At 46.5% G+C, this 27,504-nt stretch overlaps 1 protein-coding gene across 22 annotated transcripts in view; it reads right to left on the bottom strand.

The window, feature by feature from the left end:
• Nucleotides 1-27,504, bottom strand: part of MYT1L (myelin transcription factor 1 like) — a 529,284-nt gene that overhangs the window by 136,862 nt on the left and 364,918 nt on the right. For all 22 annotated transcript variants that reach the window (XM_073022747.1, XM_073022736.1, XM_038006505.2 and 19 more), the window contains one exon: nt 13,428-13,783. In XM_073022747.1, coding sequence (XP_072878848.1) covers nt 13,428-13,783 — 356 coding nt within the window. The remainder of the gene's footprint in view (nt 1-13,427; nt 13,784-27,504) is intronic.

Below are 27,504 nucleotides of genomic sequence, written 5' to 3' on the forward strand. Positions count from 1 at the left end.
CCATCTATATATTTCTGTTTGTTTGAGACAGGGTCTGGGTCTGTTGCCCAGGCTGGAGTGCAGTGGCACAATCACAGCTCACTGCAGCCTCATTCCCCCTGGCTCAAGTGGCCCTCCTGCCTCAGCTTTTGAGTAGCTGGGACAACAGTCATGCCTCACCATGCCTGGCTACATTTTGTATTTTTTGTAGAGACAGAGTTTCACTGTGTTGCCCAGGCTGGTCTCAAAGCGATCTGCCTGCCTCGGCCTCCCAAAGTGCTAGAATTACAGGTGTGAGCCACTGCACCTGGCCATAAAGGTTTCATATACCACATCCTTCTGTGCAGAGGAAATGAAGTTAGTGAGTACAGAATAGTCTGACTCACCTGAGTCTGGTTCCCCTGATGACCCCATGAGAGAGGCACTGGGGCACCTACTTCTCCCTCTGAAGGTGACAATACAGAATCACAGAGGCTGACAGTTTATGCCATCGCTCACTGTGAAACGGCAGAGCTGGAACCACTGAGTTCTGGGTGCAGCACAGCCCTGAACATTCCACAACGCTGCCTCCACTTCCAGAGCAAGCACCCTGCACAGTTCTCACCCCACGGCCTCCCAGGACGCACGTTCTACACCAGCCAGACATGCAGCGCTTCAACAGTAGCGAGGAACGCGGCTCCCTTCTGTCTCGCCATTCAGAATGTTTTTGTTCCTATTTTTGCATTTATCTCCTGATTTTTTTTCTCCTTTCAATACTCTGCATTGACTTATGGACTGAAGGCTTGGCTGTGTCACCAGCCACTCAGAGCTGTGCTGGAACTGCCAGCTTAGTGAACCTGCCAGTCACCAGGGTCCTGATTAGTGGAGTTTGGGTCCACTCTGATGTGGAAAAGAGATTAGAAAATTAGGACAATCCGGGACTCCGGACTGATATTCAAAAAGGCGCTGGGTTTGCCACTCCAGGTGCCCTCAGGCATCTGTTTGGGTAGGAGGGCGGGAGACAGTTGAGAGCCAGGATAAGGATGTGGAGGGAGGGAACTGGGGGCGCAGGACAGGCCCAGACCCCCTGACTCGTGTGTGGGCAGGGGGCCCGTGTTTACTGGAGCCCACTTACTGCCCTGGCCAGGACCAGGCGGAGCAGCATGAGTTCATTTTCTTCTCGCTTCAGATGCCCCAGGCACACGCTGAGACACTGCAGCTGAGACACTGTGGTCTCTTTCCTTTCATGAGACGGGAGAAGTCACCTTCCAAGCCCGGGTGGCCTTCAGGCGGGTACCTCTCCTAGGTGCGGTGCCAACCTCAGAGTCCCTCAGCTGCCTGCCACGCAGGACGTGGCCTGGCTCCGGGAACTGCTATTCTCACTGCCAGCACAAGATCCCTGCACCCTCCTCTGTCTCCCTCACCCTCTACTGCCAGTGACAGAGCCCTGCAGTTCAACTCAGGTGAAAGGGGGACCTGGAGGGTGACATGGCACTGACAGTGGGATGCACGTGTCTTCTCCGCCAGGCCACACCATCCCTGGCTCTGCTCTAGACATCACCGTCATGCTTTCCTACTACTTCTAACTCAGGAGTGCTGCTGTGTGTCTTATTTCCAGTAGTGTGGGACATTTTCAGAATGGTCTGTCTGTATGCACAGTTCGAACAGTGATTTCTGAGTTAACAGAGGTTAAAATTCTCCCAGCAGAGGCTTGCTCTCACTACTCTTATTCATCTTGAGTACAGATTAACACAGACATTTTTTTCCAGTGCCGGCCATTGCTGTTTTCCTTGAATTTTAGTACTAGATAGAATTATAGAGATCGTGCGTTCAAAATTTAATATGTGAAGAAACTTAGGTCCAGGGAGTCGAAATCACCTGCTTGCCATTCACACGCCCTCCACAGAATTGCCACCTTGGTTTTCCTGCATGTCAAGCCTTTCCCCTACCTTTCAAATCCGGTACATATTCAGAGGGTCACAAAGCAGTGTCATCTCAAAGATCATTTTCTGAGACACAGGAAGATCCGTGTTATCAGGCATTCATCTGCTTCAGGTTGGAAAGACAGATCCCAGCCTCAGGTCCTGCACGCTCCCTCAGCTGGAGAGACAAGGAGGCCCGCTCGAAGGCGGCTCCACTCAAGAAGAACCCTTCCTCAGACCCCTAATTTGAGTAAGCACTCAGGAGGGACACAGAACAGCAGCTGGGGATGGAACGGAGGGACTGAGTTTTGCACTAAGTGCTACATGACACGTTCCAGATATCTTCCTAAATACCTGTCACCTGATTGGACAGCCTACTTCTGGGCGCCCCGATTCTTTCACTGAACTGCTGGAGTGGCATGTCCTCTCGGAGCAGAGCAGCACACCTGCCTCTCAAGGCACCCCGTGGTCCCTGTGGGGCCCTCTCTTCTCTGATAACTCATTTGCCTCTTTTGTTCAATAGATGCAGACACAATCTGATTCTACCTTGATCTCCTTTTTTCTTTCTCTTCTAAACCACAGGGTGTTTTCCTACCATAACCATCTCCCTGCAATCACAAAGCTTCGAGTGCTGGTGAGGTACCCACATCAGATCCTCCGTGATAGCAACACGCCTCACCCACGTCCTACGGGCAGAAGCGTCGGGGCTGCTGGGCACAGGGAGGGCTCAGCGCCGGGCTGCTGGGAGCTGTGAGTATAGGAGACGAGGTATCTGAATTTTGCTTTCAGATACTGATAAAATACTCAAAGTTGCTCTTAAGAGTTGTTTAAAATGAATGCTGTCTGGAATATGATTTCCCTATTGCTTATAAAAATATTTAGGATTGATCGGCATGTTTTTAAACTTTTAGGCTCGAGGGTCCGTGTGCAGGTTTGTTTCATAGGTAAACTCATGCTGCAGGGGTTTGCTGTACACATTAGTTTTCACCCAGGTCACAAGTACAATTCCCCAGGATTTTTTTTTTAAACAAGGAAAAGTAGAAATACTACATCTTAGTCACCATCTTCCTGCACCGCATACACTCACTAGAGCGGCCGGAGGACCTGTGGTTTATGTGCTGCACTTTGCCACTGTTTTTTCTCACTTTTGGAGATTGTGCAGGTCCATGGTCCTGTCTGCAAATACCCTGCTGAGACAGCGTCTCGCCACTCACCCCTTATAGAGGAGAAGGGCGGGGCCGGCCTGGGGGAAATCTTGCCTCCCAGCTTGGGGCTTCCCTCTGCTCCTCATCTGCCGTGGCAGACGAAGAAGCAGACACACCTGGAGAGGTTGATACCAGTGCCCAGTGCCGGGCAGGATGCCTCGCACGTACTTCGAATACCTCACAGAGCCGCGCGGGCACTTCCTCCACCCTCAGTGAGCCCAAGTCTGCTGGGCCTTGCAGGGTCTGTGTGGTCGCTTCTTTGTTCTCTTCGGCGCTAATTACTGGGGAGCTGGTTTTGGTGCATTATATGCAAATTACCCAAAATACACTCCCAGCCATTTTGCATGTGTTGTTCTCTCTATGGTTATTTCTGGGCCTCCGTCTCGTTACCATAAATGTCTGCGCGTCCAGCAGCTCGACCTACTTATCCACCAATGGAAAGGATTCTCTGGACTGAGGTTTGTTTCCCTGTGCCTTTGCATCGGCTGCTGTCTTTTGCTTTCTGTCTCTGTACCTCAATCTACTCTCTGCAGCAGGGGCAATGCCTTCCTCAACTCCAGGAAAGGAGCGTGTATCACCTCACTCCTGTCCACGCCCTCATTGCAGGGCTCAGGGAACCTAGGAAGGCGCCTGTCTGCCCTTCACGCATGCGTGAGGATGCCCCACTAAGTCACGTATTTCTAAAGACATCTTGGTCCCTGTCACTGCCCGAAAGCCTTCTTGACGACTGAAAGGAAGCATGCAGGCCAGACACTGCCCACACTCCCACAGCCACTGACGGGGTAAGGTGATAGCAGCCCTAGAGAGGCACTGACTCAGATTTTGGAAGATCCCACATAGCTGATTAAGCTGCAACAACACATCTCTTAGAAGAATGATCCTACGCAGGAAATTGAGGCATGGAGGAAAATGTCTATTTAAGATAGGAGGCATTTATGAAATTTCATGAGCCATGTGTTTACCTGGGTGAGATACTGAGGTGCTTAGATACTCTCATCAAACTGAAAACGGCAAAATCTTTGGAGAGGACGATGTAGCACAACCCTTTCATCAGATCCAAGAGAAATGTAATTATCACAATTCTGTACAAGCAAGTTCTGCTGGGCATGGCAGTGGGGGGAGAAGGAGGGAACTAACAGAATAATAGCTATTCATTTAGCAGCTGTTTATTGTCACACTTAGAGATGAACAATGAACCAAAGAGACAGCATCCTTGTAGTCATGGCTGTTCCACTGCAGTTGGTGAAAGAGATTAAAATAGAGAGTAAATAAATACTATGATGTCAGATAGTGACGTATGTTCCACGAAAAATGCAGCAAAATCAAAAGACAATGGACAGTACGTGGGATGGGGGGTCGGGCAAGTCCTCATTGAGAAGGTGCCACTTGAGCAGAGATCTGAAGAGGTGGGAAAGTGAGCTGTGCCAGGGAGAGTGTTCTGGGGGAGGAGAGAGAGGGTGCCAAGGCCCAGGGTTGTGTGCCTGAAGCTCCAGAAGCAGTGGAGCCACGTGCTGGTAGAGTGTGCTGGAGGGGCAGGTGGAGGGAGGGCTGTGAGGTTGGGGCTGGGATACACCAACATGGCATCAAGACAGCACCCTGAATGCCTTCTGCTGAAGCCAGGGAAGCCGGGGCCAACCTCCTCTCTAAAGGAGAACAAAAGTGTCAGCAGGCGGAAGCCACGCCGGCTATGTCAGTGTGCCTGGGATACTCCCTGGAGGCCCATGGAGGACCTCTGAGCGACACGTTCTTCACGCCTCACACCGCTCTCATCATCTTGTGGATGAAGGGATGGATCTGAGGAGGAGTTCAAGGTCATGTGGCTACGACATACACCTAGGAATCCAAATCATGTTGGTCCGATGGACAAGGCAGCTTCCACAAGCCCCTGCTGGGCTGACAGGACCCTTTCACAGAGAACCCAGGTGAGAGTTCAGAGAGCCGCGGAAAGTACCCCAGGGTTCCCAGGTGATAGAGAAGACCTGGTCCCTGGGCATCCCTGTTTCCACTCGGAGGAAGTTCAGCCAGCACAGATTCCAGCCCCAAAGTGGAAGAAAGACCACGTAGGCTGAAGAAAACATAACTTGGGCCAGAAAAAAATGCTGAGGAGTGAGGATGCCTTGGCTTTAAGTTGTTAATGTTGCTTCACTTTGAACAGTGAACAAAACTTATTTTCTGAATTCTTCCGAAGAATGACATGTATTTTCTATAAACTGCCCACCAGCAGAGCAGCACGCATGTGGGACTGTGCTTTCATGTTCTTGCGTGCTACAGTGATTTCAATGTTGTCCTTTCTATGAGCTAAAAGGTGAATGCATGAAGTCTCATTTATTTATAAAACTTTGAAGGTCTTTTTATTTGATGACATTTTAGGTATCTGGCTTACATAAATTAAGACATTAAATAATAAGATAGTCTATTCTTCTACCCAGAGAATGTGCTGTTTAGAATCAACAGCTACTCAGATAGAGACAGACTGAAACATTCAAACCAATTACACCACTGGCTCTGTCTCTATCTCATTCTGTCTCTCTCATTGTCTCTCACTGTCTCTCTCCCTCCCTCTCATGCACACACACACACGCACACACAGGCACACGCGCGCACACACGCATACACACGCACGCACGTGCACACACGCGCCCACACACGCACGAACACACACGCACCCACAGGCACACACACACCCACGCACCCACAGGCACACACGCACGACATGCACACGCACACGCACGCACACACACGCACGACACGCACACACACACATGCACACACATGCACACACACATGCACACACGCACATGCACACACGCACATGCACACACGCACGCACACGCACACACGCACACACACAGGCACAAAGACTTTCTGGATCAGCTGGACGACAGTGACGACTCCTTGTCCCCAGAGTGATTGCTTTTATTGTCCGTGCTAGGAACCCAGGGAGTAGAGATAAGGCTGTGAAAATTCTGGTTCTTCTGTTTTCCAGAATGGGTATGAGACACAGGTGGCTGCTCACATAAATGTACTCGATTGGGAGGAACCTGAGAGGACCTCAGGGCTCCTTTTCTTTGTCTCTGGTATTCCATATTTCATCCGTGTCAGAGAGAAGACTGATCTGTTTCTGCAGAGCTTGCAGAGACAGCACGACCACTTTTCTTAACAATCTAAAGTTTAGTGAGCCTCAATATTCAGAAATGTATGTTCTTATTTTCAAATCAAATCCTTAAAGCCTCCACCTCAGTTTATGACTTCTAATTCTGCCCCCTGTAAAGAACCATGCTTTGTATTTTTTACATACATGCCTCTTCCATATTGTATTATGTATTTCTTCTGGAAAATGGTGACTCTGTTTAGTTTTCTGTCCGTAAGCAACCCAGTGCCCTTCTGAGTACAGAGGAAAAAATACATACCGTGTTTTGAAATGAGCTGTCATGATATTCAGAATCTTTTAAACTCTTGCAGCCTTAATATACATGATACACTTGCTGCGTGTGGGGAGGGGGTCATGGACGTTAGGTTCAGGGTTACAGAAGAGGGTGAATAAATGCGTGGGAGCGTAATATCATGCTGAAGTTGTCCTTAATCACAATTGTGATGTTATGGTTCTGAACTGCTTCACATCTCTCAATTTTTTTCATATTCTGCAACCTCTTTAAGCTTCAAAACAAGACAGTAAAGTGAATGAAGGGCACATACTATTATCCTAATCTTAAGTGAAACTGAGGTCCAGTGAGGCTAGGTGACTTGCTTAGGACACGTGGTACAGCCAGAGCTGATTCCTCAACTCCATCTACCCGTGGATAAACTAGAACTTGCAGTGAAACCTAAATTCACAAGGCATAGCAGATAAACTGTTATTTTCTTAGTGTGGCCCTTATAAGCACATTGAACAGAAACATATTCGACCTCACTGTCTTACATTTTCTGTTTTAAAAGGAATTTCCCCAGGACTTTATGCATCCACCTGCATCTTTTTTGTTTTGTTTTGTTTTTTTGAGATGGAGTTTCGCTCTTGTCGCCCAGGCTGGAGTGCAATGCTGCGATCTCAGCTCACTGCAACCTCTGCCTCCTGGGTTCAAGCAATTCTTCTGCCTCAGCCTCCCGAGTAGCTGGGATTACAGGCATGTGCCACCACAACTGGCTAATTTTTGTATTTTCAGTAGAGACGGGGTTTTGCCCTGTTAGCCAAGCTGGTCTCAAACTCCTGACCTCAGGTGATCTGTCCCCCTTGGCCTCCCAAAGTGCTGGGATTACAGGCATGAGCCACCATGCCTGGCCTCTACCTGCATCGGAAGTGGCATGATATTCGCAGCCAGATTTCTGCTTTGTATCAAAGTACCTGAAGGTTTATGAAATGTAGGATAAAACTATATTTCTATAATTTTGCACAGTTTGCATGAAGAGAGTTTAGTTTTTTAAAATCATATATTGACAGCTAAAAATGTCTAATTCTATGATTACTCATTCCCAAGACGCGGTGCCATGTACTTCAACGTAGCTGCTTATACCATGTCCTAAAAAAACGCCTCTGTGGATGCAGGGAAAGGTTAGTTTTTAAGATGATAACAAATCATCACATTCTTTCTCCCAACTGTGTTCACAGTCTTCCTCTGGCTGAAGCCTCACACACTAAACATATGATCTTTGTTTCTATGTTGGTCTCAGAGCTCACTGCCTTTTCTGCTGACTGCAGTGAAAACTGGTTGGCTAATTCTGCTTTTCACAGTCTGTCTGCGTTTCAACTTGCTTTCCTCATCAGGGATATTTCCCTGAGAAAGACAGGAGAGGATAATTGGCTAATCAGTATGGAGAACGGCATCCTGCAGGGAAGCTGGGGAGTTCAGAGGCCACACACCCTCACTCCCTCACCCCTTCACGCTGTCCTCCTATGAAAACTCAAGCCTATGGAAATTGTCTTCCGCTTATTATCAGGATGCTCTAGCAACTTGGGGCCTAGCACCTCATCCTGTTTGAAAGAAAACACACCCTGGGAATTTTACCATGAAAAAAGAAATGTTTCTGTGAGAATGAATTTATATAGCATGAATTCTGTCTTGAATTCCCTTTAAAAAAGGAGGTGGGGAGTGGAAACGCCCCGTCAGAAAATTGTCCCATGCACAGGACCGATTTACAATGAGGACAGAGCCTGATATTAGAACGGAACAGGCACGGATTACTGGCCATGCTGATTCCACGGCTGGCCAAAGAGTCACGGCACACTCCTCCAACAAAAGCAGCCCCTGCCTCCTTCCTGTTCGACTCCCCGGACCCCTACACCGACCCTGCCTCAGGGCGGCCTCCATGCCCTGCCCAGAGCAGCCGCGGCCATCATATCGCATGTCGAGAAGGCCCTAACGTCTGTGGCCATCAGATCACACACTGAAAAGGCCTTAACATAACCAAACAGATTTCCTCTCAAGCAGCCCCTCCTCCTCAGACACCAGCAGCCCAGGACGCCATGGCACACCTTTGGGTCACTGATCTAGAGAACGTGATACAGGAAGCCAGGAAGACTGTAGAAAAGGAAGACGTCTGCATTTCACCCAATTTAACCTGCATGTCACCTGATTTAACCTCGTGATCGAGTGGCAAGGCAGCCCTGAGATTCAGTAAAGAGTAGTGAAGAAAGAACCTCATATATTCTCCAAGGTATTCCAGAAACAGAGCATTTAAAGCAACATCTATGTGCTACAGGCAGCTGCACACACGGAAGCTTTCTTTAGTCTAGAAAGCACATTTCTAGGCTCTTCCTCATGAAATGTGATTCCTGTCTATGGGAAGATGCAATGTCTGCTATAAAAAATGTACGTATGTGTGTGTATACATTGATTTAGAGATATTTTAGTGGACTGGATTATGAATACAAACCATACCTTGCTAGGTATTATGTATCTATTTACGATATATTTCTCAAATCACAGGAATCCAAAAAATATCATAACATAAAAAGATCTGATAATAGAAACATCTATGACCATTGAACAATAACTTTCTTAACTTTAGCATAACAAGGGGATTTTTAATTAGTGTGAACTTAGTCTGTAATGATGTATTCTAAAAACAAAATTCTTCACGCAAAACACCAGCCTATGTTAGGTCTACTGTATAATAAATATAACTTTGCTTAATTAAATATGAACTTAATCTGAAATGGGTTTCTCAGGTATTATCCCCTGTTGGTCAAATAAGCAGAAGGTGATCAGGAGAACATGAGTTCCATTACAAGGAAAACCATGCAAAGTGTTTGATTATCTATCCACCACCTACAGAAAATAATATCATCTTAATTAGCCTCAGTTTCTAATTTGTATGATGAGAGAAAAAGAGCTTCTGCCCTATACATCTTCTGCAATCAATGTGAAGATCAAACTCAATAACGTGATTAAATATGCCTGTTGGAAACTTACATTATTAGTACTATTTTGATTCATGTAAACAACAATGCTGGAGGATCCTTGAAATTAAAATAAATACTTAATCTTAAATTATAAATAATAGTCCTTCTATAACTTGTGGGTTCTTATTGTAATAATCTGGGAGTTTGTATACGTTTGTTTTATCTAAAACAAAACCTCTTAGTAAAGTCCACATTTCAGTTTATTATAGAAGTGAAAATGCTCGACTGGATGAACAAATAATGGCATCCAGCCAGGATAAGTCGCCTGAGACTTTCTCTCTACTCGCGAGGCTGAGGCCAGCGTGAACTTGTCCCAGCAGCTCCATCACGATGCCCTGGTTTCTGCAGTCAGATGGGCACCTGTGCCACTCACACTAGGCTCCGTGCTCTGACCACGTGGCTTCCTCTTAACCTCAGGTCATGGTCTGTGCTGCTATGTGTTAGAAAAAGGGCACAATCAACTTCAGGGGAATCTGTTGCTGGCCCAGGGACATAGCAGTCACTGTGAGTGTCACCCAAGGAACACGAAAGGCCAGCCTCAAGATGCTGACTCAGAGCTCCAGCACTCAGACACAGAATGGGACCCCCCAGCTTTTAGGGAATGCATGGTTTCTGCCAAGCCTCTGGAAGGGACAAAAGGACATCTCTGGTAGGCACTGTATGGAATCTCCTGTACTTACGCTACATATCTCACATTAAAAGTGCTGCTGTCATGGCAGACATTTACATTTGTTGATAGTGATTTTGGCACTACATTTAACAGTAAGGTAAAATATAACGTACTCAACAGCAAGAATATTCAAACAGGAGATGGGCTGATGTACGCCTTTCAAAGCCTCCTTTCAATACATTAAACTAGGAGTTTGATCACGTAAAATGACTGCTCTGTCAACAGAGTTATCCTGTTCCTTTGATACAGAAGCTGCTTGGAGATTTCTGACCCTGACGGGGTACGAGAGACCAGAAGATACTCCATCCAGCTGGAGAACCTGCAGGTGACGTTGGCTAAATGTGGTATTGAAACACCCAGGTGGGGCTCCCCCAGCGGAGACGTCTTTCTCCGAGAGAAAGGCTTCGTGAGTGTATCTCCAGGAATCAGGCCTCTCAGTTGATTAATTCTTGGGAAAAATGCATTTGTTTGTCTTAGAAATCAAACAAGCCTTCAGTGTCCCTCCAGAGAAGCTGTGGCAATGGAAACCTAGTGGAAGGTCCCCACAGGGCATGCAAAGCTGTTGGTCCTAAGTGGCTGCCTGGGACCTGGGATTCTCATGAGAGGCTCTCTGAAAGGGAGTGGAGTATCACGCTCTACTGCCAGGATGCTCAGTAAACTGGGTGCACCTGTCTCACACTGCTAGTAGGTAGGTTATCTCACAACGTCTCACTATGGCTGCACCCTTCCTGAGTAGTTCATTTGATTCCTTTAAAGGTCATGTCATAGGTGATAATAGAAGTTATTTCCTTGGGGAGCCAACTGCTGAACATGAATTCTGAAACCAGACACCCCACAATTGACTATGAATTCTTTCACGGTCCTGCTACCTCTTCACAGCTGTTTGCTTTCGGCACCTCCTGTCTTCCGTGCTCTGGACTCAGCATTTGCTGATCACCTGAGAGGTGGCCACCACGCCAGGTCTGGCCACAGAGTCAGAAATCCTAGGTCCTGAGACGTGGCCACCACGCCAGGTCTGGCCACAGAGTCAGAAATCCTAGGTCCTGAGACGTGGCCACCATGCCAGGTCTGGCCACAGAGTCAGAAATCCTAGGTCCTGAGGCCAATCAGCCATTGTTCCTTTGCGGTGCTGTCACACATCCACTGGGTGCCCATTTACTCACATTATTCTGGCAAAAATGTCTTTAATTCTAGTTTGCTTTCTGGCTTTTAAAAACAATTATGTCCTAAGTGTTCAAGTCAGAATAAACAAACCCTACGCAGTCACATTCTCAAACTGTTTCAATAACGCTTCTGACTGCCTTTCAAAGTATATCACTTTGTACTTTTAAAGAAATATTTAAATTTGACCATAAACTAAAACTGAATTTTTAATTCTAGAAAATGGAGAGCAAAACCTGGTTAAGGTCCCTGGTGTAAACGATACCTATTTACAGATTTCCTATCTTAATCCGTGATGGTTACAGTGAAACGGCCACACTGTAACCATCTTTCTGGTAAGTCCTGGTCAAGTTACAAATCATTAATCAGCCTCCACGATTAATGAGGTCACTCAAAACCACACTCACTTAATACAGTGTTCAGAAATAATTTGCCAGGTTGATCTACTTTCCAAATATTTTACTATACAAATCTATCATTTTAATTCTTACCATCTCATTAATGACACTGGTGCCTCGTGTCCCAGGTAGATTTAATAGCAATGATGGTAAGTCTGTTGATATGGGTTCTGATAGGCTTCTCCACCCAGCATTCTACCACAGACAGACAAAAAATCTTAGGAGACTAATTTTAATTTACGTAATGCATGTGTGTGTGCATATGCATCTATGTGTATATATATGTGTGTGTACATATGCATCTATGTGTACATACACATATCTATCTTCTATATGTCTATCTGTGCCTGTGTATTTATGTACATGCAAGTGATGGATTCTTTGCATTAAAATCTTAAGCCACTGTAACAATCTAGGATTATTTCCTAAAATTCAGGTTTCCTAGTACAAACTCCTCTGACTTCTGAAGGAGGAGTGGTAATTTAAGCCTGCCCATGAGATTAGCAACAAGCAACTCACATCTCCCTGATGTATGGAGGCACCTGATGTACGGAGGGACCTGATGTACGGTACGGAGGGACCTGATGTATGGAGGGGACCTGATGTATGGAGGGGACCTGATGTACGGAGGGACCTGATGTACGGAGGGACCTGATGTATGGAGGGACCTGATGTACGCAGGGACCTGATGTACGGAGGGACCTGATGTATGGACCCACTGGCTCAAACAACCACCCTTTGTGTCCAGAAATTAGTTCTCCTGGAAATCAGACTCTTGAAGAACTTTTGAGCCCAAGGGAGAAGGGCAAGAAAGAAAATTCCCTTCACTTTCAACATGTTTGGGCATTTCTATGAGGAAAACCCTAAGCCAATAAAGATGATAGCTAGGCTTTGCAAAAAAACGAACAAGCAAGCAAACAAACCAACCACAAAACTCCCACCTCTTTCCTCAGAAGCAATGACTTCTATGAAAGCGTTAGTTCTGAAGTTGTGTTGTGCGTCAGATAGTGACAGAACACTGGATATGAAAACCACGTCACCGTAAATGCACTGCCGGGAACACCCCCAACACCTAGCATGGCGGCTTCTCCCCCACATGTCTCAGGGCACCGGAAACCCCAGACCAGAAACACAGCTCTCACATATGGAAGCCGATGACGGGCTGATTGATTATCGGATAGCAATAGTACTTTCTTTCATCCCAGCTACGTGACCATCACTAAAGCAAAGTTTTGGCAATCTACAGACAGTTAAAACTCACTTTGCTGCTTGATGTACCAGTTGTTAGGCAGGACTTCCAACTCCCCTAAGGAGGTACCTGGGCTAAGCCATTCCAACAACACTGTTTTGCCCAATCATTGTATCTCATGGATACAGCATTCAAGAAAATGTAAAATTAAAGACCAGGTCTGCTAACTTAACCTCCTTGATACATTTTGTTAAGATAATCAGAAAGGTACACCATAAATATCTCAGCAAATTACTGACAACCAACCTGAATAAAAATTAGACTGACATAAAATCTGAAGTGTAACAGAGAATCTGAAGAATTCTTCAATGGAAGTGTTCAGTTCACCTAAGAGGTTAATTTTCTTAGTATTGACCGAGCAGAATGATTTCTTTATATGCCAATCATTCATAGTAACAGCCGGCAATTCACCTTGAACAGTGGACCCAAATCACGACTTGTTATTTTGCTAATATTTTAAAGATTACCGTTTTCTTCTTCCTCCTCTTCCTCCTCCTCCTCCTCCTCCTCTTCCTCTTCTTCATCCTCCACATCTTCTCCATCCTCGTCATCGTCCTCATCCTCCTCCTCGATCTCCTCCTCCTCCTCCCGGTCCCCCTCCTCATCCTCCTCGTCCTCATCCCCTGGCTCTTCATTGTCCTCGGAGTACTCCTCCCCCTCATCCTCCTCCTTCTCGTCCATGTCCTCAGTCCCATCACTGTCATCACACTCGTCCACTGAGGAGCTGTCTGCTTTCACAGCAAATGGCTTTCGTTTAGGAGCAGGTTCCTGGGGCTGTTTATCTTGTGTTTTTCTTTTTTTCGCCAAGGGACAACCATATACACTAATAAAAAAAAAAAAAAAAGAGAGAAGGCAGGGGAGAGAGAGAGAGAGAAAAAAAAAGATCTGTGTTACTGTCTTTTAAAATCAGACCAATGGGAGCCTTGATCAAGGTACTTAAAGGCTTATCATGAATGTCATCCACACAAACACCAGAGAGACATAAGCATACATGTCCCCCGAAGTGTGCTGGAATCTGTTAATGAAGTGATGGTGTGAATAAATACAGCTCACATTTGTCTCGTTACCATTCACATTTAGTCCGAGTCTCCTAGTTCCTCATTCCTACAATTCCAGAGATCCCACGAAAATTCATGAGGTTGGTTTGCATAACGTACATAACATGCAATTGACAATACAAATTTAATTTATGAAACATTTTACCAAATATATACTATGTATAATATACATCTGAAGCAAGATTTATTTTAATCCCATTATATTTACATACATATTTATGTAAAATATAAAAATGTCTATGTCGTGAAAGAGCTTTGGATATATTTGGATTTGTATATTTTATGGATTAAATTATATCTTTAGACTTGATAATCTCCTGAAACAAGATGAGCCATAGGGCTTGTCAATGTTATTATGAAAGCAACTACATCATTCAAAGTTGTGCAGAACTTCCTCAGTCTTAGATGTTATTAGTCCCACGCCAGCATTTCAGAAAACAACTTCAGTGTTAGCGGTAATCACCACTAAATCATGCTGAAATTGGCCCAGGCTTGGACAAGACCCTTCCTTACAGCAGAAGCTCACAGTCTTTCCTTGAGAAAGAATTATTATTATTATTTTTTTAATTATTATACTTTAAGTTCGAGTACATGTGCACAACATGCAGGTTTGTTACATATGTATACATGTGCTATGTTGGTGTGCTGCACCCATAAACTCATCATTTACAGTAGGTATATCTCCTAATGCTATCCCTCCCCCCTTCCCCCTCCCCACGACAGGCCCTGGTGTGTGATGTTCCCCACCCTGTGTCCAAGTGTTCTCACTGAGAAAGAACGATTTTCAAAGCCACATTACAAATTCACTTTTGTTCTAGAAATAATATATATACTAAAAAAAAAAAAAAAAATAGGTGTGACACGGAAGGCATAGAGGCAAACTACCACAGGCAAACACTCCATTTATGCAGAACGAGATGTGTGGCCTCTCTCACTGGCCCGCGGTTCTGCAGGGTGAGATGTGTGGCCTCTCTCACTGGCCCACGGTTCTGCAGGGTGAGATGTGTGGCCTCTCTCGCTGGCCCGCGGTTCTGCAGGGTGAGATGTGTGGCCTCTCTCACTGGCCCACGGTTCTGCAGGGTGAGATGTGTGGCCTCTCTCACTGGCCCGCGGTTCTGCAGGGTGAGATGTGTGGCCTCTCTCACTGGTCCACGGTTCTGCAGGGTGAGATGTGTGGCCTCTTTCACTGGTCCATGGTTCTGCAGGGTGAGATGTGTGGCCTCTCACTGGCCCACGGTTCTGTAGGGTGAGATGTGTGGCCTCTCTCACTGGCCCGTGGTTCTGTAGGGTGAGATGTGTGGCCTCTCTCACTGGTCCACTGTTCTGCAGGGTGAGATGTGTGGCCTCTCTCACTGGCCTGTGGTTCTGTAGGGTGAGATGTGTGGCCTCTCTCACTGGCCTGTGGTTCTGTAGGGTGAGATGTGTGGCCTCTCTCACTGGTCCACCGTTCTGCAGGGTGAGATGTGTGGCCTCTCTCACTGGTCCACTGTTCTGCAGGGTGAGATGTGTGGCCTCTCTCACTGGCCTGTGGTTCTGCAGGGGGGTCCTGCACACCCTGACTAGCTTGGCTTTGAATCTGGGATCGTGAATCATCATTCAATCATGACCCCAACCAGTGTTTACTATTTGGGCGACTCCTCTATGTTGGGTCCTGGGCTATGCTGGAGTTTAGAGATGAGTGGCACAGATCCTAACACGAAGGCTTTATGCTCTAACAAGGGACTTAGACAAGTCAGAAATACCATTTTAGAACCACTCCCTTCTGTGTACAGTGTGTGCCAAACACCCAGCATGTCAGAGACACTCAACAGGCATTTGCGGAATGAATGGGTGAACCATGAGAAATCCCATGATGAAAATGTGCAGAGGGTTCTATGTCCTGTACACAGAGGGCAGGCATGCACGGGTGCTGGCAAGGCTTTCAGGAAGAGGTGAGGCTGCTAATGAGCTTTCACAGACACATAAAGGATGTCTGGGAGGGAAAGAAAGCATTTCAATACATCCCAATCAAAACAATCTGCAAAAGACATGAACATACGTAAGAACACTACAGGCTCACAAAACTGAAACACACACAAACCCCGAAGGCTGGAGCACAGAGTGTGTGGAGCGGGGCTGGGCCGGGGGTAGAGGTTAGAGTGGAGAGTCAGGTGGGGTCAGATCAACCTCATGGATGAATGATGGGACTCTGGATTCTGACCCACGAAACAGGGAGTGATTCGAGTTCTTTTAAGCATTCAATAATGCAATTAAAATGCATGTTGGATAGGTAATGGCAGGGTGCAAAGCGGAGGACAGAGGAGAGGAGGTGCAGGCTAGAGATGCAGGGAGCAGAAGACAGCCAGTGCCATGTTCAGACGGGGACTGAGATAAGAAGGTGAGCTGAGGAGGGTGCCTAGATCATCAGACAGACGAGAGGCCAGGAGGACCAAGGGCCATGAGGGAGCTTCTTGGTGCAGTCAGAGCCTGGGTAAGAAGGTGCTGGGAGAGAGTGTGGGAGTAGGACACGGTGTGTACGGACCAGGAGGAGCTTGTGTTGCCCACGGCAGGTCTTGTTGATTGACTGACTTTGGACAGATGTTCAATCTTACACATGAATATCTTCTGCTGTAAAGTCACACAAATGCTAATCTCACATGGCTGCATTAAGGATGAAATGAAGAAAAAAAAAAAATATATATATATGTAAAGAAGTTAGTACTGGCACCTACTAGGTACTCAATGAATGATAGGAACTGCTGTGTAATACTGGTAATAATTAGAAACTTTTGCTATTTTTTTATTTTTATTCAGGTATCCAATTATCCAACAAATATGTCACTCCTGAAAGTTTTGGAAACTAATGATTGTCCTGTTTGTTTCTTCTATCAGTACTTCTAAAACAGTTTAGATCAATTACACTAGTGAAAGTGAAGATCAACAGTTTTGTGTTTCTTAGGAAACCAGTTTTTCTTGATGCGTAGTGGTTCGTGGCCTGTTAGGAACTGGGCCACACAGCAGGAGGGGGCGGCAGGCAAGCAAGCAAAGCTTCTTCCGTATTTACAGCCACTCCCTATTGCTCACAAGACCACCTGAGCTCTGCCTCCTGTCAGATCAGCGGCCACATCAGATTCTCACAGGAGCTTGAACCCTGTTGAGAATGGTGCATGGGAGGGATCTAGGTTGCGGCTCCTTATGAGAATCTAATGCCTGATGATCTGTCATTGTCTCCCGTCACCCGAGATGGGACATCTAGTTGCAGAAAGACAAGCTCCCACTGGTTCTACATGATGGTGAGTTGTAAAATTATTTCATCATATGTTACAATGTAGTAATAAAAATAAAGTGCACAAAAAATGTAATGCACTTGAATTACATCCTCTCCACCCCCAAACCGTGGAAAAGCTGTCTTCCATGAAACTGGTCCCTGGGGCCAGAAAGGATGGGGACCGCTGCCCTGGAAGACACAAGCATGGGGTACGGGCAAGAGTGGAGGGACTTCATTTCCACCTTGCTGCGTCACTCAGGGAGTCCCTTCATCAATTTGGATGTCACTTTTTAAATTTGTAAGATGAGGGCAGTTAGATGACTTCTAAGTCTCTGTCAGCCCTGAAACACTAGGGTGAAATGTTATCATCCCTTAAAAACATAATAAGCAAAATGAGAATAACAATTTTAATAACCAGATAATTCAAGAAAAAAATTCATCGATAGTCTACATACCATTTCAAACATGAAATACACAGATTTCTGAGATTCCTTGTATGCAAACATTTTCATTTGTGAAGGGATAATCTGAGATAATCATCTCAGAGCCAGCCATGCCTTCATGCTGAATTACCACCGGACAACCTGTGAAGTCTAAGCCCAACGCCAACCAACCTCCTCAGAGGGCCGCCTGTATCTGAGTGGACTGGTTCCGGTGGACACCTTCTGTGTTTGTCCACATAGCAGATAGTAGATGCAGCTGTGCATGGATGGTTCCTCCAGAGCCTGCCCTTGGCGTCTCAGGTCACAACGACTGGGGCTCTTCCCAGCTTCCTTCTCCTTTGTCAGTGAGTCAATGCGTTTGTTTGACACCGTCTGTTCCGCATTGAGGCCACCTGTACAGCACCGTTCACTAAACAGATAACTAGGCCTACCGGTGACCATCTATGAGTCCCGAGTGCTGGGAAATGACGTCACCCCACCTGGCTTGGAGGTGAGGTGACTGGAAGCTTCCTCCGAGGGTGTAAGCTGGGGCTCCTGTTTCATTTTCTCCTTGCTCGTTCACACGCACAGCTGCCCTCCTTTTCAAGATGGCTCACTTGTGCTCAGACTGTGCGATGTTGGCGCTGTGAGGTTTCGAGCAGGGGAATGGAGATTTTCCTTAAAACGGACGCTGCAGTTAGAAGTGAGCACACCTGGGCTTCACTCATGATCACCTGGGACCGCTGAGACTTTGGAGGACAGCGTGTCTGGCTAGGAGGACGTCTGGGAGGATGGGGTCCGGGCCGTAGGGCATTGCTGGGGTGGGTTTCTGAGTCCCAACCTTGGAGAGCGTGTCTGGGCCATCCAGGCGTGGGAGGTGGACTGCCTCCTGCTCACGCGTCCTCTGAACTCCCCTGTACCTGCAGCCGACTGGCTCCCTTGCAGGGGGCCCTGCCCACTTTCATTGCCTTTCCATCTCCTGGCAGCTGCCATAGCTCCCACTCCATTTGAATTTGCTGGGCATGGGAAGGTGGTGGAGGAAGAGGGACAATAAGTAAGCAAGAGTAGAAAAAAAAAACCGAGTTGCTCAAGACAGTCGGAGAAGGTGAGTGTGCGTGGAAAGGCAAGCACACGTGGAAAAGAAAGTGAAGCATTCACCTGGTCTCTGCCAGGACAATATTGGTATAATCCTACCAAGCAGGGTTTGGTTTAATACGCAAAACATTTCACAAACAGCCTGAGCGTATCCAGGGTGGTGACATGCAGAGCACACCACATGACCAGGGGCCTGAGCTCCAGGCTTGGTGAGCACCTCTTTGAGCACCTGGACTCTGGCTGGGCCCTGGTTTACCTATCAATGTAATAGAAGCAGCAGCAGTTCCTTTACTGCTCTAAAGCTTTACATGTTTTAAATTTCCTAAATGATTCCCTTCTCGTGGTGGGAACTTTCTGATGAAGTGTAGGTTTCGGTCCCTTCTAGTCTTCCATTTTTACTTGGATTGGTTTTACTTCCCTATCCCTACATTTTGCAAACCCTTGGATTCAGCAGTGCAACCTTTGGAATCATCTGGCCTCAAACTTCCAGTGCTTCCTGCCATTCGACATGGTTCATTGCTCAAGATTTGCTCTCTGTTTGTTAACGTAAAGTGTGAATACAATCATACCTCCAACTACAAACAAGTACCCTCCATCCCTTCTCTATCTGACCCATTCTCCTATGCAGTTCCTGGTATCTACTTCCACGGTGACAACACATTCAACTGCCAGGCACATTCCATTCCATCTGTGTTCAACTCCACGTGGCTCGAGGCCCTGCTTAAATCAACAGAGCCCTCTCGGTCTCCAAAGGCTTAGAATACTTCAAATGTGGATGGTCCAGACACGCTCTCCAAGGTTGGGACTCAGAAACCCACCACAGCAATGCCCTACGACCTGGACCCCATCCTGGAGCATGAGTTTGGGGAGCGTGGATCCTCCTACCCTCGTATTTTGTGAACAGAGTGTCTGCTGACAGGGCGGTGATCTGGAAGGAGAGAGGATGTGGAGGCACTGGTGGTGCTGCCCAGCCACACCCATGAAGGGCTCAGCCCAGCACTGCGGCCTCGTCCAAGACCTCAGCTGACCATGTCAGTGCCTCAGAGATGCTGTGCGGCTCCGGTCACCTCTGCGGCTACTGCACCCCCCAAGGCACAACGGCGGCCCTTTGTATTTGAACGTCATTCTGAAAGACTGAGTTCAACATCTGCAATGCACTGACAGAATGATGTTTACTCACATATCCTCTCCTGGATTTATATCTCTTTTTAGGATAGATGATATTTTAAGATTCCAAAAATAATGCACTTTTTTTCACACAGTTGATTGTAAATATGATCACTTATAAGATCACGGTAGCTCAATAGTTCTCGGTTAACAAAAAGTCCCTCCCGTCATTTTTCCAGAGTGTGTCCATAACACGATTCTCAATGCAGAAACAGGGCAGGGAAGCCAGCAGTGGCCTCATCTCACAGAAAGCCACGCTGTCTTATCCTTGGACTTCTCACAATTCAGCAGCAGCCAGCGACAGGAGGGGAAGTCCAAAACGCTTTGGGTAGAGTGAAAAGGCAAACACATGCTGGATTAGAAATGAGAAAACCTGGGCTTTCCGTGTTTTCACCCTGTTCAGGTTACGTCGGGTTACCCATGGAGGCCTGGCATCCTGTCGCCCCCACCGGCTCCAAGCCAGCCTGGGCCGCGCCTCCTGGGCCCATGCTGATGCCTCACGCTGTCTTTTTGCTGTTGCAGCTTTCATGGTCCTTTTGTGGTTAACTCGGTGTCAACAACTTCTAGTCTTTTGCATCTGGTTATTCTAGAACACTGGTTGCTGGCCATGGCTTTCCCTCATAAACTCATACACACAAAACATTATGTAGTGCATTCTCACGCTTCCATGTCATGTACAACTGTCTTTTATTGAATGTTTTGTTTATCCAATTTTAATATAAACAGGGATAAAGTCTGAAGCAACTGAAAACCAAACTTGGCAGCGTGTCCTCTGCTCCCAGCTGCTGTTATCACCGCCGTGGAGAGAGGAATGCGGTGAGGGCGGGAAGCGTCCTGTGTGCGGGCCTTTCCCACCGGAGAGTGGGGCTCGGAACGTCAGGGCGACTGACCAGTCGGCTGAGAGGCCTGACAGTGATTCCCCTACAACCGCCTCTTTTAGAGGTGTTATTTTTCTTGTCTTGCTTCAATGTTAAAACACTTATTTTGGAGTAATTTTTAACATATTTAAAGTGCATCTGAATATAATTCCGGAGCACTGGTTTTAAACCCACTCGGTTAATATCAGCACGGCTTAGAAAGCACTTCCTGTGTATCTGGCATTTTCTAAAATCTCTACATAAACAAATCCACTCAACCCTCTCGGTGACCTGCGATGTAGATTCCGTGTAATTCCTGACTTGGAGGGACAGAGATTTTTTGAGTCACTTGCTTGAAATCACAGAGCTGAGTAACAGCGGAGGTGGCATGTGCAAACCCCTTCTCCATGTCCTGATTTTCTGATCTCTAAAGGGAGACATTAATCCAACCCTGTTTCTTACTGGACCATGGTAAGATCTCTCTAAATGAGAACATCTATTTTCCCTAATGCCTGTTACATAGTAAGCAGGTGCCACAGAAACATGTGCTGAGTGAACACACTGCATGATTGATTTATTCCTTTATTTGGAAAGCACGTCACTGAGCAATACAGACCTACCCCCAACCTCATGGGACAGAGAGACACACACAGTTACCGTGCCAGAGAGGACAGAGGAGGCTTCACAGGGGACCAAGATGGGGGTGGGGTAGGGAGGAGACTGAGACAGAGACACAGCACAGAGAGATGCAGAGAGACAGAGGGACCCAGAGGGCGAGTTTCAGGGTGGCTGCATGGGCAGGAGGTGGTCAGAGGCTGGAGATGTGAGGGGCAGGCAGTCGGGGCCTCCCAGGTGCTGTTCCTCCCAGGAGCCGTGGGAGCTCTGGACAGTGTAGACAGTGGGATTACTTCCACACAGTTGACTCAGGGCTGTGAAACCGTCACTGTGGCTGCAGTGTGGGAATGAGGCGGAGGAAAGGACAGCTCGATGGTGGAAGGCCATTTAAGGAGCAGTGTCAGGTCACAGGTTGGCCTGGGAAGGTAGAGGCAGGATGTGCAGGAGTGAGGTGAGGGGAGAGGTGTGGGACGCAGCCTGGTTTCCAGCTCAGGTAACTGGCAGGTGGAGGTGTGTGCACTGGTAGGGAAGACACAGGAGACTCAGGTCTTCGCTGGCTCGGGTTTGGTTGGGAAGAGAGGCTTACAGGTGCTTCTCTATAATCTCTTCTTTTACAGATGCACAAATACCACGCTTCTCTAGAGTTGCTAAATTGGAGGCGTCTCAGCTTAGGTGACCTCTAGAAGGGCTGAAGTGTTGGTCTGGGGCAGTCAGGGGGTGGCCGTTACAGACAAGATGGGGAAAGAGGCAGTTTCCTGGGAAGAGTGAGGGCTCCACCCTGAACCCTTAGGGACATAGGGGTTTGGGGACTGGGGATGGAAGAAGGGGCCAGCAGAGGGGCAGAGATGAAGAGGTCGGAGGTGGGTCCAGGGAGCATGAGGCTGGCCCAGGAGACACAACCCACAGACCCTCATTCACATCCACAGGAAACAGAGAACTTGGGGTAACCCAGGGGACACAACCTCAGACCCTTGGTCACATCCACAGGAAAGAGAGAAGGCTGGGGTCGTCACCCGGATCTGAGTGGTCCACGAACAGCAACCAGAGCCACGTAAATGTTAGTAACATCTGTACAAGGTCTGTGTGCCTCGCCAAGTCACTTGAGGGTCTGCACCTGTTTAACCCTGGGAGCTGTATTTATCTCAGCCTCAGTCTATCCATCTGTGAGATGAAGGGGGGTGCCCATGTTACACACTTAGGGCAGCAAATGAAAAATAGTCCACGCGGAACACCCAACGACTAGCAAGCAGGGCTGCTTCCCAAACCTGAGCTCTCCTTTTCTTATTTCCTTTCTCCTCATGTCTTAAGAACAGTTGATATCCCTTCTTACCACTAGCCCTTTAAAGGGTTACTCTTATATGTTTCTAGAATATATAAAAGCACTTAAAAAGACATCAGAAATAGTTGAAATCATTGAACTATGCAATTAAATAGCTAGCATTTCCAACTTCTTGGTGTTTCTAAAACGTATATACTAATAAAACCAATTCAGTTTTAACTACATATTCCTTCATTTTTAAATACTACTTTAAATATATTTTAGCGTCTTTTATTTTTTTCTCTATATTGTTACAAACGTGTAGCTAATTTGAAAGCTATGTATTTTCTTAAACTTGATAGACATGTTCTATACATGAAAAACATTCAACAAATAATTGACCCAACAAATTTACTTGACCCTCTTAGGGAATTAAAAAAAAAAATCTCAGTTTCCGGAATGCAGGGAGTTGCTTTTTTATCTTTTAAAAGTCACTTTAAATGATATAGCCGGTTATTAAATATTTATTGTCTTGAATAGTAATTCAAGATTCAAATAAAGTTACAATAATCACTAAATTTAATCTCTTTCAACTCCAGAAAACTAGTTATTTTCAACTCAGTAATGAGAGTAAAAGTACCTCTCGGGCTTTGACCATTTGTCAATGCATGCAGACGCACGTCTCGGAGGTGGATAAAGGGCAAATGGGAGGCTCACATGCACGTTTTCCAAACCAGCTTTCCAGGAGACATGGTTCTCTGACTTGCTGGGATTGTTTCTTCTATGTCTATTTTTTTCTTCTTGAAATTCCAGTTCACACTTCCCAAGTGTGTCTCTGTTCCTTTAAAGCTGAAAGACTTGAACTAATGTGAACCCTTGTGTGCCGGGTCAACCTCCCCCACCCCCGCCCCAGTCATCCGCACCAACAATGCTCCTTCTTCCTTCTTCCTTCCTTTCTTCTTTCCCTTCCCTTCCCTCCTTCTTTTCCTTACCTCCTTCCTTCCCTCCCTCCCTCCCTCTCTTCCCTTCCTTCCTTCCTCCCCTCCTTTCCCTTCCCTTACCTCTTTCCTTCCCTTCCCTCCTTCCTTCCCTTCCCTCCTTCCTTCCCTTTCCTCCTTTCCTCCCTCCCTCCCTCTCCCTTCCTTCCTCCCTCCCTCCTTTCCTTCTTTCCTTCTTTCTTCCTTTCCTTTCTTCCCTCCCTTCCCTCCTCCTTCCCTCCCTCCCTCTCCCTTCCTTCTTCCCTCCCTTTCTTCCTTCCTTCCTCTCTTCCTTCCTTACATCCTTCCTTCCTTCCTCCCTTCCTTCCTTACGTCCTTCCTTCCTTCCTTCTTTCCTCCCTCCTTCCCTTCCCTTCCATTCCCTTCCCTTCCATTCTCTCCCTCCCTCCCTCCTTCTCTTCCCTCCCTTCCTTCCTCCCTTCCTTCCTTCTTTCCTCTTTCTTCTTTCCTTCCACCCACCTCCACAGGCTCAGCTGATCCTCTCACCTCAGCCTACCAAGTAGCTAGGACCACAGGGATATACTACCAAGCTCGGCTAATGTTTGTATTTTTGTAGAGATGGAGTTTTGCCACATTGCTGGGGCTGGTCTTGAACTCCTGGGCTCAAGTGATCCACCTGCCATGGCCTCCCAAAGTGCTGGGATTACAGGTATGAGCCACCACGCCCAGCCTCTACTTAATTGTTAAGAAGTTAAACTATTTGGTCACCCCTTTGCTGTACCATTTGAGATTCCACTAAGTGTCCACATTCGCCCTTCCTGATTGCTGCCCATTTTCCATCATTCTCACCCCAGAGCTCTATGCTCATTATGATTCTTCTTGCTGGAATGTTCTCTCCTACTGATCCTTTAAGACTCATCTCAAGTCCCCTTCGCCACGGTGTCATTCCTGCTCATCCTGGAATTCAGGGTCCTGTGGCATTAGCAACTCTGTGTCGCTAGACATTTACCATCTAAGTGTCAACCGCCTCCTGTTGCTCTTGATTTTCCGTGTGTGCTTATCCTATTGTCTCAGTTTAGCTGTTTTCTTTTTGGTTTTAGAGCCTTTGCCATCTAATTAATTAGTCCAAGTCCCATGGTGCGAAGCAAAGGTGTGGGTGTTCAGTACCTTTGTTTCCACTGACTGAGTGGATTGACTGGTCTGCCAGTGCTTAGGTGTGTTTCTATCAGCATCTGCTTTTCAGGAAATCATACTGCCTCTTTTCTGTCAAAACAGAACTCACTGCCCTTGCCACCTGCAAGACTAGAATGTTGATAATGTTACCACAGAAGTATTCTAACCATCTACCTCGTGGCAGCGAGATTGGCGAACTCAGCTGCTGTATGAACATACTCGGGTTACCAGGGTGCTCCAAGTGATGTTCCATTTTAGTGAAAGACCTCAGAAGGTTGACGGGGCTCCCTGGAGTGTCCCGTTTGCTACAAGCTAGTGACTGGAACTCTACTTACTAGTGCAACACCCTCAGGACAGGAGAAATCTGGTGGAGGGATAAAGCTTGAAAATCACCTAATCCATCTTTTCACCTAGAAAATAAAGTGGCATGCACAAAGTCAAATCCTCAGGTCATGCTGAGCTAGACATTCCACCCTCTAAGCAAGCACCTCCCCTGCCAGGCCAACACAAACGCTGAAGTCACTGTGAGTCAGAAAACACACTGCAAATGGGAGCCTGAGCAGCCACTGCTGCTGGCACTCACTGCCCGTTAGACATCCCAGCCACGGCCGCTGCCTGTTAGATGTTCTGGCCACGGCCACTGCCTGTTAGACGCCCCAGCCACGGTCACGTAGAGGAACGTGTCCAGAGAGGAAACTGCTGAAAACAAACACCACACCTGCAGTCAGTCTGTCCCAGTGACATTTTCAGTGTCGTCTTTGTGACCATGCATACGTCCACACCAGTGCTCTACATCAGGAAGGCGCTAGGACACACCGAACGTTAACATAGCAGTACAGATGATGAGACTGCACTTAGTGCACCCATGAAGAGATTCTCTGCTTCGTGTGCTGTGTTCACTGTGACAACATCAGCAGCAAGTGGCTGCTCTACCTTCCACTGTCAGGGGTCCTCAAAGATGGCACAGGTGCCGTTCTCTTTTCCAGGGACCCCTGAAGTTACAGCAGTACCACAATTACGATTGATTTGAAAAAGTGAGAAACAAGCTTTATAAACATGTATGATTCTGGCCGAGTGCAGTGGCTCATGCCTGTAATCCCAGCACTTTGGGAGTGGATCACCGGAGATCAGAAGTTTGAGGCCAGCCAGGCCAAACTTGGTCTCTACTTAATAAAAAAAGAAGGAAAGAAAGAAAGAGAGAGAGACAGAAAAGAAATAAAGAAAGAAAGAAAAGGAAAGAAGGAAGGAAGGAAGGAAGGAAGGAAGGAAGGAAGGAAGGAAGGAAGGAAGGAAGGAAGGAGGGAGGGAGGGAGGGAGGGAGGGAGGGAGGGAGGGAGGGAAGGAAGGAAGGAAGGGAGGGAGGGAGGGAAATTAGCCGGGCACGGTGGTGTGCACCTGTAATCCCAGTTACTCAGGAGGCTGAGGCAGGAGAATCTCTTAAACCTAGGAGGCAGAGCCAAGATCAGGCCACTGCACTCCAGCTTGGGGAACAGACAGAGACTCCACCTCAATAAAAAAAAAAAAAAAAAAAAAAAAAAAAAAAAAAAAAAAAGTATGATTCTACCTGCTATGTGTTTGCACCAGGGAAAAGTTATAAGAAAATACAGGAAAAAAAAAAAAAAAAAAAAAAAAAGGCTAAAGATGCCCGTTCTTTAGATGTTCAGGACAGAGGACTTTGTCTTGATGTGGTTGGTAAGAAATTATTCAGTTGTGAAATATGTAAAATTCTGGTACTTGAATGATTAGATGTTTCTTTTTTTAGTTTGGTGATGGAGATATACATCTGAACACTCTTAGCTCAAACAATTATGATCATGTCTACAATCATATATAAATATATTATATGTAAAATATTATACATACACACCACACTACACTCTATGCAGGCAAAATATGCCTCTCTAGAGATATCATTAAGCTTATTAAATATGCATTTTCTAGCAAGTTATTGCAAGCAAAATACCAGCTGTTGCTCCACACAGATTTCCAAAATTGTTCAATAGTTTAATGGGCATCAGGCTACAAATAATAAACCTTAAAACCTGGTTATTATAAAGAGGATTAAGAATGTTTGCTCCATGGTATCTCCCCAATTTTAATTTCTGTGGCAATGGACAGTTACAAGCTGTCGTGTCTGCACACTTTGTTGAAGCATAACCTCGTAACTGAACCCATCCGTCCTGGGGTGCCTATGTGGTGTTTGATAATATCTTGGCTGGACACAGCTATTCGTATCCTATTTATGTACTTTCCAAATGGCCATTAGAAATACTTGTCCAAGGAAAGCTCATGAGAGTTCTGAATTGTGCTGTCCCACTCTAAAGTCACCACGTGTGGAAACAGAGCTTGGGTTGTGTGTTTAATAGAGCTTAATACGGCCGCTTCTGTTCTATGTGTCATGGAATATGATGTTCCAAGCTGTAGATCTTCATCATCCCTAGTACTGTCTATTATCTATCTATCTATCTATCCATCCATCCATCCATCCATCTTTGTATCTACCTATGATTTATCTACCTGTCTACTTATCTATATATCTATCTTTCTACCTACCTATCTTACCATCTATCTATCTGCCTATCTACCTAGCTATCTACCTATCTATCTATCCTATCCTAGTCTATCTATCCTATTCTATTCCTAGTACTATCTATTATCTATTATCTATCTATCTATCTATCCATCCATCCATCCATCCATCTTCGTATCTACCT

This window comes from Chlorocebus sabaeus, chromosome 14 (genome assembly GCF_047675955.1).
Source record: "Chlorocebus sabaeus isolate Y175 chromosome 14, mChlSab1.0.hap1, whole genome shotgun sequence".
In the NCBI taxonomy this organism is placed as follows: domain Eukaryota; kingdom Metazoa; phylum Chordata; class Mammalia; order Primates; family Cercopithecidae; genus Chlorocebus; species Chlorocebus sabaeus.